At 35.3% G+C, this 17,222-nt stretch overlaps 1 protein-coding gene across 1 annotated transcript; it reads right to left on the bottom strand.

The window, feature by feature from the left end:
* Nucleotides 1-1,077: 1,077 nt before the first annotated feature.
* On the bottom strand, nucleotides 1,078-15,725 carry LOC139687777 (mediator of RNA polymerase II transcription subunit 30-like). The gene is made up of 8 exons (XM_071585069.1): nucleotides 15,579-15,725; nucleotides 15,359-15,482; nucleotides 12,625-12,842; nucleotides 9,719-9,937; nucleotides 7,518-7,676; nucleotides 5,343-5,444; nucleotides 3,671-3,832; nucleotides 1,078-3,453 (listed from the first exon to the last, which is right to left on the bottom strand). The coding sequence occupies exons 2-7, from the start codon at nucleotides 15,468-15,470 to the stop codon at nucleotides 3,734-3,736; spliced, it is 909 nt and encodes a 302-aa protein (XP_071441170.1). The 5' UTR covers nucleotides 15,471-15,482; nucleotides 15,579-15,725; the 3' UTR covers nucleotides 1,078-3,453; nucleotides 3,671-3,733.
* Between the last annotated feature and the right edge of the window lie 1,497 nt (nucleotides 15,726-17,222).

The raw sequence follows: 17,222 nt of genomic DNA, 5'->3' as shown, positions 1-17,222 counted from the left end.
TGAATAAATTCCGGGAAATTTTTGATCAAGGTAGTATGTGGAAGTTCATGGATCCTTAAGCAGTTGCAAAATAAGCCCTAATTACACAGAAAAAGCCAACTTATAGAATATATCAACAAGAAGAGGCATAGGCCTCATTACTTCGATGTTTAAGATAATTTTTTTCAGAAAAGTTTTTATTCAGTTGCTAGGTGGTGGGATTTTTAGTAATTTTGTAAGTAGGTACCTACTTTTGATAAATACTAGCATATGCACTAAAATCCTTGTCACAAGTATAAAATGAAGACAAGAATACAGCTAACAAGTTAGTTATGTCTGTAATTTTATAGCAGAAAAAAAAACAAATGAAGACATTTGCAAAAATAAAGAAAAAATTGAATTCAAAAATTGGTTTCCAAGGTATAAAAAAGAAACCAAATAGTCAAAGGTGAGTTAAACAGGCTTCCCATGGTAAAACTAAGAAGTAAAATACTATATAAATCCAACCATGTTATCGCTTCACATTTACTGCTGACCATATTTAAAGAGTCATCACTACTCTCATGCCAAAACTACACCAGATCTATTTGATAAGATGATCGAATTTGCTTGGCCAAATTAATTGCATACACTTTTTATACCTACTTTTCATATTATTTAAATAAAGTTTTTTCAAAGGAAATTATTTCCATAATACACGAGAAAGGCACTTGTTCTCTCATTGAAAATTTCACCTAAATACCCAATGTTGAAATGTATAGTAACATGAAAACTTGAATGAGACAAGCATTTAAGCAGGAGTATACTTCGATAACTCCTAATATGCCCACCAAAAGTTAATGTGAGTCAACCTGATGATTAGTTTCACAGATGATGGGAGAGCCAACCTCAAACTAAGCTCCATAAGCTTACAAAAAATCCACAAATCACATTAAATTTGCTATTTTCTTTCCCCATTTCACTTGAAATTTCTCAGGAAGATCTGGTACTCAGGTCATCAAATGTGATGTAAAATATGCATAGGTAATTTCGAAATTAAAATGAATTAAAACATTTGACTATAGTGCAAGTATATAATTTTTAACTTTTGATCCATAACTACAGTAACAGGTAAAAAAAATATTTAAATGGAAATAAATTCAATTTCATAAACATTATTCACTGTCACTAAATATTTTGCACACATAAATTTGTACCAACATAAACTTACATATGATCACTGAAAATTTAAAAATTCATGAGAGATTAATGTGTTCTACCACTCACTCCTTCAACTATCAGAATGTTTACATATATGTATCACAATCTATAGAAATATAATATTTTCACAATCAAAAAATCAATTAACAGATTCAAAACCCAGAATCGCTGACCTGAAGAAATTCCATACATCCATTCATAGTCATTTTAACTTTTAGTATAAAAGTAAGGATCGTTTGTAAGATGTGAGACAAACACACCTTACCTTTTTGCTATTTACAAATATAGCAAAATACAACACTCATAACAAGGTATACAAAAGATCAATATATTTACAGTATAAACATCATTTGGTTTCAACCTGAAACTCTTATGTTTCAGTTACATCAGAGGAGGAATACCAAGACTGGTAAATATTAGGAAAAAAATGCAATACCCCTCAAATGTCATCGGAAGGTCACTTGAGAAACATACCCTCAGGCTCCAATATTGCTAATTCCAACTGCAAAATTCCAATTTTCCCTTCACTTCACTGACTTTCTTTTTCCAACAAACTACATGAGTGAAATTTATCCAACACTTGCTTGTTCAATCAATTACAACATATCATTTTTGTGGCAACATGGAAGAACTAATTGATAATTGAAGTAATAATACTGGTTATAAGTCTTTGGAAATTAGAAAAAGGTTCACCCTAGATAGTTCAATAAGTAATCAATATTCCCTACTACACAAATACCTATCAGCTGACATAACTATTTCCTTAAACATACCCTAACCAACATACCATTTAACAAAAAACCAAACACACTTTGAGGATATACTGTTGCCGATGCTCTGTGCTGCACAATAACTGAGGATGGCCATTGCCTGCTCAATATCACATGGTTTGCTAACATATGAACATTTCAACAAAGGTGAACTAAGCTAAAAAAGGTACTTCTTTCAGAACCGAAAGTGGTATTTACAATAATCAATAAGAGGATGGATAGGAAAGAAAATGATTAATTAGGAGATGATGAATTTGGTTTCAGAAAGGGAAGAGGCATGCATGATACCATAGAAGTAATGATGTTGCAAATAGAAATGAATATAAAAAATAATCAGGATTTATTTGCTGGTTCCATAGAAAGGCATTCGATAGAGTTGATTAGTTAGAATTAATGAATGTATATTTCAGGAAACAGGAGTAAATTGGAGGGATAGGAAATTTATCCACAACCTGTGAATATCTCAAACTGCTCAGTTGTGAGTGGCAGATGGAGAGTTTGGATGGGAAAAATTAAAAAGAGGAGTAAAGCCTATAAGGCACCCCTGCCTTAGGAAAAGTTGAAAGTGTTTTGGTCCAAACTGGTCAAAGTTATTGGGACATAAGAAGCTTTAGTGAAGTAGAATTACTTTAGGCAAAGAATCTTTCACAAGGAGGAGGTAATTGATGACAGGGGTGTTGATTAAACATTTTCAGAAATGGTTCATTAAAATTCATTTTTTTGTAGAGCATAGTTTTATACAGCACGGAAATATGGTCACTGAAGAAGGATGATAAGCCTAGATTAGAGACTTTAGAAATGCGGGTGTGGAGAAGGATGGAGAGGGTGAAGTGGACAGAAAGGAAGGCAATCGAGGAAGTGCTGGGTATGGTAATGGGAGGCAAGGGATTGCTGTGAGATATCTAAATAAGGCAGAATATGTGGATGCACAGAATTTTCATTGGTATTGGAACACTGAAGGCTATGATAGAGGGGACGATGTTAAGAAAATGAAAAAGGGATAGGAATAGGATAGGTATGTTGGACAGAATGAAGGCAGGAAGGAAGTATACGGAGATGAAGAAGGGTTTATTTTTGTTTGCTGTCATAGGTGTAATTTGTTACGAGAGATATAGAAATGTTTCATTGTACCACGGTTTGTAGTCTGTTTCCACCCACAGCCGACTTCATGTGGTAGAATACCATTAGGTATAGCTGTGCATGAAATACTTCAGAAATCATTTATTTGTCATTTGGTGATAAATCATTAGATTTTGAACCATGACTAGATCAATAAGGGAATCCATAGACCAAATCTGAAATACTCCCCAAGTGGTCATAGGTAGGTCATGATGGATAAAATGGCATTCAGAACTCAAGTCAATTATATGAATGCTCAATTCAAACAGGTGTATTCTATAATGAAACACATGGCCATCTACAGTAAAGAGTCTTAAAACCATTTAACAAATAAATAGCACGAGAGCTCGATTTAAAATCTTGCAGACCAGGCGAATTTGGAAACCTGCAAAAGAAAAAATGTTCAATTTTATATGCATTCCAAATTCTACCAGTCAACGCAGTGCTTAAGCAATTGTAGGTGCAAACCAGTGGGTCAGTTTCATGATTTTTGTATCAATGAATAATCAATAATTTTGAATCAACTCAATCATTATTTTCTTTTAAATCAATTTGTCTTTTACATGTGAGTGAAAATCTCGAATAAACTAAATATGCTTCACCTCCTTAATACTGCAGAATTCCACACAGACATTGGAAAGGGCCGGAAGTTCCTGGAATTGTATTCAGGATCTCCTCATTGTTAACATTGTGTTGATTTCCCAAATAATCCTTCTCAGGTGATCGATTATTTCTTTTAAGTGCCGATTCTTCAATATGACTTGCTGCAATATAAATGCAAAATAATTAATGAGTACACAACTAATAATCAACTCTAGCATTAACATTCCAGAAAAAATAATGGCGAGTCCAAAAATGTGTACACAATATGTACATGTATAAAAGAGAAGTGCATGTTGTTATGTATTCAGAGAATTGGCAAGGAAACAAAAAAGAAAGGACTGGATTGTACTTCCTGCATACTGATATTTCATTTTGAACTTCATTTTGACTGAACTTACTATTCACTTTGACTATGTGACACTCTGAGAAGTATTCATGGTGATATTACGCACATGCTTTGCATTACAATGCATTGAAATGCAAATTTGATATTTTCTACGCTCAGGTAAAAATATTTAGCTCTAAAAATGCAGAAAGATGAGTAATAAAAATGATTTCAAGCTACTTCAATGACATAGTTTATCGAAATCATTAACAAACTGTGAGGCAGTACAGGAAACAAAATAAAACAGAATAAAACCAGCCTTCAATAATATAGACAACTTAGGGAACCTTTTATCAAATGGTAAGGACAAAATTCCCATCATGGAAAGGAGTGGAGTGTATAAATTGCATTGCGAGTGCTCCGCTATGTAAATAGTGGACAAACCGGGAGAATTTTCCATGAACGTGTGAAAGAACAGGCCTGTTTCGAAAACAGAAATCCTTCTTCCCATTTTGCCAAGCACCTACCAGACAATAACCACACAATTGACTTTGTTCCTGAGATTTTACATTTGGAGAAGAAAAATTTAAGATTAGATTCCTTGGAATGTTTGGAGATTTCCAATAACACTCATTATAAGGGTATATTGGTTAATGACCTGATGTATTCCTCCCGCTCCCCCCTCCTGGACCTCCCTCTGTTCCACACCCCCTGTCCCCCCCCTGACGCCATACCCAACTGCCCTCTTCCCCTCCCCTCATACACACACACACACACCAGTTTCTCATCTCTTTCCCCTTCTCCCACTTCACCAACACCTCCCCCCTCCTCTTCTCTGTCTAGTATATAAAGCTGTGTGCCTTCTGTACTTCACCTGATGATGACTTTGTAAGTCAAAACCTAGGTCATGCATAGTAAAATGTACGTGGAAGAACAAAGTATTTTCTTTTTGGATATGAATCGCTTACACAAAGTGACACCACAAACCATTCTATTCAAATTAAATATTGCTGGTTTCTCACAGTTCAAGCAGTGTTTGGAAATATCCATTCTGATGAAATTGTGATCCTGCATTAAGCAGATAATTTTCTCAGATCCAATTCCAAGGATAAAATGTGATATGCCCATTCAAATGACATCCCTATAGCTTCAGCAATTTCTTGCACTTTCAATTGGCAATCAATCCTCTGCATGACATTTATGTAGTTTTGCAATAATTTCTGGGGTAGTGACACAAGTTTTCGTGTCCAAATAATAGATTGAGGGTATTATGAAGATGTTACTATATCACAGAAAAGGATGATGCAGTGCTTTTGTACACAAAAATATATTTAAATATAACTCACCTCCATAACCTCCTTGTTCTCTTCACACACCAATCTGTAAGATTCGGAAGTCTTTTTCTCATCAGACTTCATGTCCCACTCCTCTTTCAGTGGTATCAGACTCTGAAAAATAAGGATCACAATTCAAATAAAAAATCCCTATTCACTCCAAAAATCCTTTCACCACTGAAATCATATCTTTAATGTGGTGTTATTGCGATGGGGTTTTATGTGGAGCTAAGGATGACTTGCCATTGTAATAACTCTTTCAGACACCCAAAAGTTCCCATATCTAGTCCATAAGTTGAACTAATTTAATGGTTGTAACACCTATGAACACAATAATTTAAAGTAACTTGTACCAGTCTTATTTCACTGATGACACAAAAAGAATTGAAATAAATGAGTCCATAATAATTAGAAATTTTAAAAGACTCCTTCTTAAACATTATGTATTAATCGTGTATTCGATTTCATATTGACCTCATCACTGGCAGCTAAAATAATGATTTCAAATACTTAAAACTATTATTTTAATTTTTAATGTTATTGAAATGAAAAATTTATTAATATAATCGCCAAAATAACCTCTAGATTTAGGCACCATTTATGTTCCAAACCAACATTTTCAATCAATGCTCCTTATTTTATAATTAATGCCTGAAGAGAAAAAATTCAGACAACTATTTTTTTTTAAATAGTCCATATACGAGGTAAGTTAAAAAATTATCATGACTTTAGTGTTTTTTCAAAAATTATTTATTTATTCCTGAATATCTATTTTGTCCCCTTCAAAGTAATCCACTTCAGATATTATACACTGGTGCCAACGGATTTTCCAATCCTCGAAGCACTTAAAAAAATCATTTTTTGTGATCTTGTTCAGCTCCTCCTTTGATGCAGTCTTTATCTCGTCTATCGTAGCTTAGCGTCGTCCTTTCATGGGCCTCTTCAGTTTCAGGAACAAGAAAAAGTCACCGAGGGCCAGATCTGGGGAATACGGTGGCTGCGGTGTTGTTTTTGGCCAAAAACTCATGCACAAGTAACAGTGTGAGCAGGGGCGTTTTTTTTTGTGCAAAAGCCAATTGTTCTTCCACAAATCTGGGTGTTTGTGGCGGATTGCTTCATGCAGATTGTGCATAACTTGCAGGTAATATTTCTTATTTACCGTTCTACCCTGTGGCAAGAACTCATGATGCACCACACCCCTGCAATCAAAGAAAACTGTAAGCAAATCTTTCACATTCGACTGAACCTGGCGAGCTCTTTTTGGTCTTGGCTCGTGCTGCAGCTTCCATTGGGATAATTGAGCTTTAGTTTCCACGTCATAACCATAAACCTATGATTCGTCACCAGTTATGACCATCTGGAGCAAATTTCGGTCATCGCGGGCAGAGACTAACACCTCATTTGCAATGCTAATGCGTTGCTGTTTATGGTCAAAATTGAGCAATTTTGGTACGAATTTTGCCATTGGTAAAAATCGAATGGCACAAGCCAATCGATATGTTTAGGTCCTCAGAAACTTCTCTAGCGGTGATTCGACGATTGGCCAATACTATTTTCTTCACTTCATCAATGTTTTTGTCTGTTGTTGACATGCTTGGGCATCCGGCATGCTCTTCATCGTTCACATCTTCTCGGCCCCCTGAGAACATTTTGTACCTCCGATAAACATTGCTTTAGTCCATGGCATGCCACAGTCAACATTCGTAATGCGCCGGCCCACTTAGCTTCATTTTTCACACAAAATTTGATACAGATTATTTGATCCATTTTTTGGAACAGGCCAAAATGAAAGACAAGCCAAAACACGTCCAAGCAAAACAGCTGTCAACAATTGAATGAACATTCAAAATGGCTGAAATTTTTGGCATTCATGAGAGACGTAAGTACCAACATAATGCCTCAAAAAAATTGAAAATCAAATATATGTAACCCGCAAAAATTCAAGATTCGCGATACTTTTTGAACAGACCTCGTACATGCAATTACATTATCTTTAAAGGGCAGTCAATACCTTCCTATTATTTATGATAAAGATCATCAATAATTTGCTGCTCAAATTTCTGTCAGTCACACAACACATTTATAGCAAAAAAAACTGTCTGTGGCCACACAGCATGATCCTGCAGCCATCACCATCTTAGCAAAAGACTTTCCAAATAGCCTCATCACCTAATTTTAATAACTTACCTCTATGTGGGTATATTCCATGCCTTGACAGTTTTCGTTGCATTTCTCATATATTAACCTAAGTCTTTTAAAAAGTAGTCTAATTGTTTTGAGTTGCTCTTGAATCTTTGCTTTCTTTTCATTGGCTGCATTCGTTCCCTGGGCCGTTCCATTTGGAGGCTGTGAGAGAAAACAAAACATACATTTAGAATTAAACTTGGGGTGTTGAAATAAAGGTGCAAAATTCTGAGCTTATTTAAAAAATTAATTCAGCAGTTTGTTTTGAAATTTTTATTTGTTTCGGCATATGTTCTGAGCCTCGGTAATTGAAATAAATTAATGCAAATCAAGTGCTTTTCAAGCATGTGTCATTAAAGGTCAAACCATTGAGTCTGTCCTAACGAAGCTCCCAGTAAGGGCAAAGTGTTTGATGGTCCGCTCCTCTATCCTCCAATCATACCCCCAAGCTACACAAAATTTTAAGATAATTGTCATTGCAAGAGAAAGTTTAAAAATGAATACATTTAATGAAAAATGAGTTAACTAATTTCTACTTTAGTTATAACTTTTAACATAAAAAATTAATTTTCATGTTACAATGTCCACTCACAACCAATTGCCTTGTTACTCAGTTTTCTGTCCAAATGGAAAATTTCATAAAAGTTCTTTTGAGGAATTTCAGTATTTTGATTTAAACGCCTAATTCTGTCATCACATATTACTCCAATATGGACTCAAGTTGACTACTAAACTTCATTGCAGTGCTGGAAATATTCATGTTTTCCTGCATTAGACTATTATTAATGGTGAATTCTTTATTGAAATGTGCTCTCAATACCCCACAAGGTATTACATGAGGCCATGAAAATGAAACGAACCTTCATCATTCTAAGCCATTAAAATGGTGTGGAAATTACAAAACCACCAACAATATACGATTTCAGAGTTTCCACAAATTGAAAAGTAGCCTCTTGGAATTTAATAAGAAAATAATGTAAACGCCATGAAGATTGCACAGAAACCTCCATTAAAACATAGCTCATTTGATTTGGCAATGTTCTTGTAAATTTCATAAAAGTTGCCACCATAAGATGATAAAACATTCACATGAAATTTTACAAAGATTTAGAAAGAAACGGCCAACGGAAACGGAAAATTAGAATTTATGTTTTCAAAAAGTTTTATTTTTCAACATAATTCCCATATGCATTTCATCCAGCAGTGCTCCAGTGCCATCATCTCATATACGTAGTGTTCTTCTGGAAGTTCTGCAAAGTATTTGTCTATAGCCACAATCCCTTCTTGATTGGATGAAAAACAGTTGATCAGTGAGGAATTTTCAAATTTACGGAAGAGGATGAAGTCTAAGGGAGCCAAATCCAGTGAATTGTTCCGGTGGTTGTTCCCAAACTTCATCGGGCGAATCCCTCAATTTTTCAATCACCAAGACACTTTTGTGGGCAGGTACATTGTCCTGATTGAAATTCTTTTCCTCCATAAGCCCCGAGCCTACTTTCAGGACTTTTTTAATCCAGTTTTGATAGAAGGTTAGAATAGTGCTCCACCATTATCGATGTACCTTTCTCCAAGATATTCAGTCAACAGAATTCCTTTCGCATCTCAAAAAACCAACTCCATGACCTTTCCCACCTATGGCCTATGCCTTCACCTTCTTTGGAGCCAAAAAACCATTCTTTATCCAGTGCATAGATTGTGGTTTCAATTCTGACATGTGATGGCGAATCCATAATTCATTCATCATCAGATATCAATGCATAAAATCACTCTTGTTTTTCATGAAGTGCACCAAGCACTGTTTGGGAAGTGCCGTCCAAATACGTTTTTGATCCACAGTGAGCACACACGGCACACATCTTGTACAAAGTTTTGTCATGTATAAATCCTCTTGCAAAATGTAATGGACACATTCTTTTTATAATCCTACAGTATCAGCAATTTCATGCTGCCTATTATACCGATCTTCCAAAATCATATCATACACTTTTTCAATGATTTCAAAAAGTGCACCAAAGCAACTTAAATCTGGATAAGATAAGCAAAAGGGGTGCAGAGTTTCCAACATGGAAAAAATCAAGTATTACTTCACCAATTCCATGAACATTTCCAGAATGAAAACGGAAGCCTGTAGTTTTTTTTGGGCCATGTAACACCCATAGGTTAACGAACTGCAGAGCTATAACTTAGCCAGATGAGAAACCCACCTGCACTGTTTTTAGCGTTTGGAAGACCTCTTGGGTTCGCGAGACTATATCTTGCACGGTCTCCTGGCCCCAACGACAAAGGGATGCTGTATTGAACTCTTTGGACTGTGCAGGTGGAGCGCTAGACTGCTGAGGCGCTTGCTGCTGTGGCTGTTGTTGCTGCATCTGATTTGGATGGTACTGCTGATGGTGGTTGTTCTGGGTTTGTTGGTGGTGATGCTGCGATATAAACCATACATTGATCATGATGCAATGATACTTCAAAATAATTATCATTCTATCAATAAAATTGCTCCCAATCAAGGCTTATAATTACACATTAACATGACATCCCCAATATATATCCAACTTCTTGGTTTTCCTGATAGATGGTAGGCCTTATACCGGTGTGAGCACAGGTCCCTGACACACATCACCAAACTTACATATAAACAGTCCGTATCAAGTCCTTCACTTACATGATGATAGATGGCAGCTCAATTGTGCAAAAATTACATATAGGGGGCAGGGCCATCATTATAAAACTTTGAAATAATTTTACACTTTGTTAGCAAGTTTAAGCACTGTTGCCATTTTCAGGAGTGGACATTGCAACCTTTCATATTTAATACAAGAAACTTTTTATTTCAATTCAAAAGAATAAAAATTATGAATATTAGCTAAATATTTAAGACTGATATTATAATAAGTTCTCACTTAATGTGTCTGTACATGGAAATTAGAATGCATACTAATTTTAAGGAGTTTATCAATGAAAGGTAATTAATATAGTACAATGTTAATATAAATATTATCTGCGTTCCTTTAATGCATTAGTTAGAGCAGATCTCACAAAAATTTTACTGACATAAAAATTAAAAAAAGGTGAAGCAATTTAGAGAGTGTATGTACTATACAGGTACTATCGATGGAATGGAGTGAAGGATCCTTATTAACTTCTTCAAAAATTTACAGTCATTACACATGGAGAGTTAAACAGTAACACACTAAAACACGTTCCCCAATACATTTCGATAAACAGAAAAATAGAGAGGAAAATTAAAGAAAAAATTAAAAAAAAGAACAAGTATTCAAGTGAAAAAAAGTTTAGCTGGAAGAGTAACTCAGTATAGCCAGCTGCTTTCTCCTCGCGCACCATCCACATAAACAAAATCTAACCCTAGTAGAGAGAATATCATTACACACTTCATGTCACTTTACCTTCAAGTAATATTTACATAAAAGAGTTTTTATTTCTTGCAAGCATTAAACATCGATGCTTGTTCATTTTATTTATCACGTTGTCAGGATTACCAAATGAATCTGATTTGTTCCTTGTTTGGCCTTTGCTATCTCTGAAAAAGAAAAGGATATCAAAATTTCAAGCGGTCAAAAGGATTGAAATGAAGGCAGGAATCAAGGAAGAAATAAAACAAGCTTTGCAAAAAGCATTGATTTGAATTTGATGACTTTGAAGAATAGCGCCTGGAATATAGCAGTCAGTGCTAGCATATGTACAGACATAAAAATAACTACTTGAGTAATCAATGTGACCTCTCATCGTGTAAGTAAACTATTGAATACTAAATACAAACGAAGGTTGCCAACATCTGGTCCCTGATTAGTGACTTGCCACCTGTTTTCAGACAGGTCCCAAAGACCCTAAATTTACAAAAATGCCCAAAAATGACAAAGGTCTTCTTCAGTCTAGAAAGAGTATTATCTCCAATGGCACCTTCCCCTAATTCAAAACTTCCTGCTTAGTATTCTGTCCACTTTCCTCAGTGCCAACCATGGTTTAATATGCAATACTATAAGAGCATGCTGAATTGTGGTGCTGATAGAAGAGACAACTGCATGTGCCATCACCTATCCATGGTGTCTTTTAGCGGCATGATGCTGCAAGTCAGACTTCAGACTCAAGTTTAATACATATCACCCTGGCCAGGGCAGCAGCGAGGGTGCGCATTCCCTTCCTTCTGCTCTCCTACCCTCATTGTGTTGTTGCCTTGCATCAACTGGTCAGCATTTTGTACACCCATAATGATTTATTAGTTCATATTGAACACAGTATGCCTCAATTATTGAGGTGGAAAATGAACTGAATATTTATTATAAATTGAAGTTCTCATTTGAAAGAATATCCATTTTTTAACCTTATTCTTGCGTGCTTTTTTTCAACAAAACTACACTGTTGCTGGCCTTTATTTGTGTACAGCCTTGTTGCAAAACCTCTATCTCTAGAATTATAACGCAGTTACGCATCAAAATTGCTCACTTTAAATGAAAACCTAAGGTTAAGTGATTGGATAAAATGGCATTTAGTCATACATTTTTGAAAATTGATATGCATCATTATCCTTAACCTAAGTGAAAAAGTTTCTCGTTCAGTCGCAATTTTAAGCCTGAAATTCCCTCACATTGATTGCGACTGATGTTCAGTCACAGCCCCGAAGTTCTAGAAACTCACTTTTGCCCTAAAGTGTATCAAATCCTCCATGATAGTACCTGCAGGAATGTCATTTTGAAAATGACTTTTGAGGGCTGGCCGTTTTTTTACAATGGATGATTACATCTATGCAATATAATGTTGGTAGAATAATCTAAAAATATCATTATTATTTTTGGAAATTTCCATCTCCAATATCATATACCTGATTCTTAAACAAATTTTTATATTTTCCCCCTATGGCGCAAATGACCTTAGCTGTTGGTCGCCTCCCCTTAAAACTACTACTACTACTACTCCACACATTTTTTTCCCTGTAAATGTGAAAAGGTAGAGTGATTAATTTCCTGATATTATTTTTCCAATTTCCAGATTATTGAGTACCCCTGATTGAGCACCTCGATCGTAAGTTGATCAATTAACTACACTGCAAACAATCCCTAATTATGCAGTCAACGTTCGTCCTCCCTGATCATACCATTGACATCTGTTGCTGTTGGGCCATCTGCTGCTGCTGTTGGTGCTGTTGGTGTTGCTGCTGTTGCTGTAGGTGATGGTGCTGCTGCTGCTGTTGTTGTTGCTGCTGTTGTTGTTGTAATTGGTGCTGTTGCTGTTGTTGCAGGTGCATTGCAACTTGTGCGGCCTGCATTTGTTGCTGCTGTTGCATTTGATATGTCTGCTGAGACATCATCATCCCTGAAAAGGTTGCATTCACTTAAGTTCTCCATTCTCATCAAGGATTATCACTCCATGATCTACAGGAATCCTGTTCATTACAATTTCAAATTGAACTCTTTGAGTTAATTTGAAGACGGAAAAAATATCACAAAAGAACAAAACTTTATTGAGGCTGTAGGTCTGCACACAGACGTATAAGGCAAATATAAAAGCAGATGAACTAAAAAAGAAGAACTTTGCCATTTCAAATTGATTTTTGAACCCCGGCCAAGGGGAATGATTTTTACACTTTGAAATCATTGCATTATATTACATCTCTTCGAACCAATTGAGGTCTACGTCCTATATTACAACTACAAGCTCTACAACGACTCAGACACATTTACCAAAACACTGCTATTAGATATGTCGAACAGTGAATTCCATTCACATGCAATCTTTAGTATTCTCTCCAGGGGACATTTTTACTTATTACAGAACGTGTTTAATCTGCAAAAGAGGCCAATGAGGATTGCTTCAAGAAAATCATATGATTCTCCATCCCTGCCAATTGTCAAAGAACTCAAATTGTTTCCTCTACCATGCATCTATATAATAAGCTTAACTACCAATGCCAAGCAAAACATGAACTACTTCTTGCTAAACAGTGACGTGCATGGTCATAACACAAGAGGTACTAATGACATACATTACAAATGCGTAAGAACCAAAGCTTTCCGAGGTGGATCCAAGGAAATGGGCATAAAATTATATAATAAATTATCTTAATCATTGTAAGAAATTATAAGTGTTGGTAGCTTTAAAGTAAAACTTATGGAATAACTGCTAAAGGAGATATTTTTCCTGCTAAAGAACACTTAAACACTCATTAGTATAACATTTATATACATTATTACTTACTTCTGTATATTATGTAATTTTTACATAATGCTGTGCAGCCTGTTTTTTTTCTACATAGTCCTATATACCTAATGACATCATATTTGATGTGCCTTATCCCATGCGCAATTGATCTCTTGTTTATTGAATCCTGATCGTCTGGTAAGAATAAATTATTATTATTATATCCCCACTGCTTACACCATCTTGGTCCAAAACACTTCCAAGGTAGGTTGTTAACTTGTCTAGCTGCTCTAGTTTTTGTCCTCCAAATTAAACATTTAATTTGGCCTTCCAGTGTCTCGAAAGCCTCCTAACCTTTGTTTCTTTTACATTGATCTTAATCTCAAATTTATCTCATTATTGAATTGATCACATAATATACGATAAGATATAAATAAACCATTAAAAAATATTTTCCACCAACTGAAATGCATAAACCTTAAACTCTTTGCTAGACAAACATACATCCATGTAAATCATACCTAGTGAACTTACTCATCATTTAACTTTGGGAAAGTATTTTATAGCAAGTACACAAAAATTCCCCATGAATTCATTTATAAAATAACCAGGAAAGATGTTTCATTTAAATGGATAATAAACATATCCTTAAAACAATTTCTCCGTCTCTCCCTTGCAGAGATCCTAAAGTATGATATTTACTTTGTTTCCTTCTGACGACAGAACAGAATGTCCCATGAATCACCTCCAAATGATAACAAAGCGTTCTACAACTGAATGCTCAGGCTTTTGTGGATTATTATTAAATTCCTCGCTTAGAATTAGTAGTTCTCATCGAAATTATTCTAATTTAGCACGGAAGTGACAACAACTGTAACATACTTTCAACAGCTTAAAGGAGTAGTTACACCAAAGGTAAACGCAGTGAATAAAAACTACACAAAAACATTACATGAGTAACTACATAACAGATCAATGAACTTCCCCACTTCTATTCCTATATTACTGTTACAACGCAGAAGGAGATAACATCTGGTTACATAAGGTCACATTTCAACTTACACTTCTCCAGGTATCTAATACTTTGGATTAGTAAGTGCACATTTCCAGGACACGTCATTATGATAAGTTAGAGCCCAGGATATTCGCTTGTAACTTTTACTGTCGTCGAATACTACTCTAACACCTCTCCAACTTGGAGATCTTATTCTAACAACAAACAATTGGTGGGTTTTCCTCCGTATGTAAGATTCCATATAATTACAATCTTAAGTCCACCTAGACTCATATTATACAATCTTCCCAAACCTAAACAGTGCTCGAATGCCAGTAGTGTTCGATTTGCAATGATCCTCAACCTATATCCGTACGGCAAGTATGTAGAGAATGAAAGGAACTCCACCGAACGGGGTGATAAATATTAGACTCCACAAAACAATTGCACGAGTATTCCTCACCACCTTCCTTAGGAAAAGACTAATTTTGCGTCAGGTTTCTCAGGTCACCAACCATTCTAGAAAGTTTACCACCACTTAGGCATATCATTGGAAATGAGCTGGCATTAAGCATCCACCTATCTTTTAACTTTAACAACCGGGGTTTCCTTTCACGCGTTTAACAAGAATATCCTTGAAATATTAGAAAAATAATTTCACTAAATGCTGAGTACAACTTCTTCAATGAATGCAAACCTTGCTGCTGCATCATGCCACCCATTTGTGGGCCAACTCCAAATTGTGACCTCATTCCACCGGATGACGGACTAGGATAGCCGGTCTGGAAAGTATGTTGAGGACCAGCCATCCTGACAAGCTCCTATTATAGTATAAAATAGATAAAACAAGAGAAAACATTATACCTTAATAAAAGCCATTTATCCACAAACTGCATTGAATTTAGAAAGGGGCTTACAGGTGCGGAGTAGTACTCCAGGCTTGCTAATTTGAGTTTAACCTTAGAGAATATTCAATAATGCTTCGAATAACAATATTCTAGGATTCCGTAAAAAACAAATTCCTGCAGTAGATTCAGTTCGACATCCAGAAACTCAGCTGACTCAAATAAACCGAACTTGACAACGCGTGAATGGCGCTTTTCATTTGCGACGAAAGCGCCGCGCGTGGGTGCTATCACCAGTAATTTACAAACAAGAGAGCGGGAATAACTATTTTATTATTCAGTCATAAGTTTCTATTCATTTTTAACATTAGAAGAGCAATCGCATTAGGTCAAATTTCATGATAGCCCTCACGATCTGACTGTGCTAATTATTGTCTCGAAAGAGAACTTCCACGTGGAAGTGTAATTCTGTAAAGAAGCGCGAAAGATAAACTCACATAAATTGAGGACCATTACCTCCAAAAAAAATACAAAATTCTTCAATGGAATGATGAATTTTTAAAAGCTATTCTCGGTTAAGCTATAAAATACTTTCTTCTAAGAATTAAACAGATTGATAAGAACTCTTTTATGGAAATATATACCCATTTCATGAGGTCCCTATTTCGTCGTCGTCTGAAGTGATGTGGTAGTCATTATTATTTCATGTGAAAGGAGGATGATGATCTGAATTAAGGAAATATGTAATTATGTTAGCTGTTATATAAGAAATAATATATAACAACAAGTATGAGGAAAGTGTGTATTGGTTTATAAAGCGAAATATTAATTTGAAAGGCCATATCATTTATTCACCAGCAGACGATGTGCTTTAGATTTTATTAAAGCAGAATATACACGTATGTAAAACAAATAAACATGAGGATACAATTCAAGCTGAATACAGAAACACTCATTGATTATAAGACAGGTATTCATCCACACTATAGAACATTCTTTTGAATAAAAAATAACTAAATTTACTCTAAAAGGTCACTAAAAAAATATTGGATTTCAGAAAAGAAGGAAGTTTATCGTTCACAATGAGTCCCATGTTCTTGGGCCCTTCATAGGTGCAGCTTTTGCGCACTAAATTGACGGGTTGATTGTTTATATTGCGGGTACTGTGATTGTGAATGTCAGCATTAGTTGGGAAAGTCTTTAGGTTCATTCTTGTGTATACTACAGTAGTAAAAATATGCATACACGGAAGAGGTAAAAGGTTAAACTGCCTAAATAATGAAAGACTAGGCATCATATCTAACATTAGCTATCAATCGTACAACTTTTTTTGTAATTTAAAAATGGATATGGCCTGTGGGGATGAACCCCAGAAAATAACTTTGGAAACAATATGAGAATAATACAGACCATAATAGAGTGATAGAACAATATTAGAACCAGTCAAGAGGGTTGACCGGATTTGGGAAATACAGTGGATTGAGTTTCCTTAAGAGCATATCAATATGAGAATCCCAATAAAGATGACAATTTTAATGTGTACCTAGAAATTTCACCGACTCAACCCGTGGCAAATATTTACCTTTTAATGATATTTTCAACACTTGGGATGGAGTGTTCTTATAAGCAAATCGTATTACTTGTGATTTATCAGCATTAATTTTGAGGAAAATGTGTATAGACCATGAATGAATTTTCTGGTTTACAAGACTGCTA

This window comes from Hetaerina americana, unplaced genomic scaffold (assembly GCF_022747635.1).
Source record: "Hetaerina americana unplaced genomic scaffold, ioHetAmer1.1.p SCAF_2, whole genome shotgun sequence".
In the NCBI taxonomy this organism is placed as follows: Eukaryota; Metazoa; Arthropoda; class Insecta; order Odonata; family Calopterygidae; genus Hetaerina; species Hetaerina americana.
The sequence above is the reverse complement of the archived record's forward strand: the minus strand, read 5'-3'. Positions and strand labels throughout refer to the sequence as shown.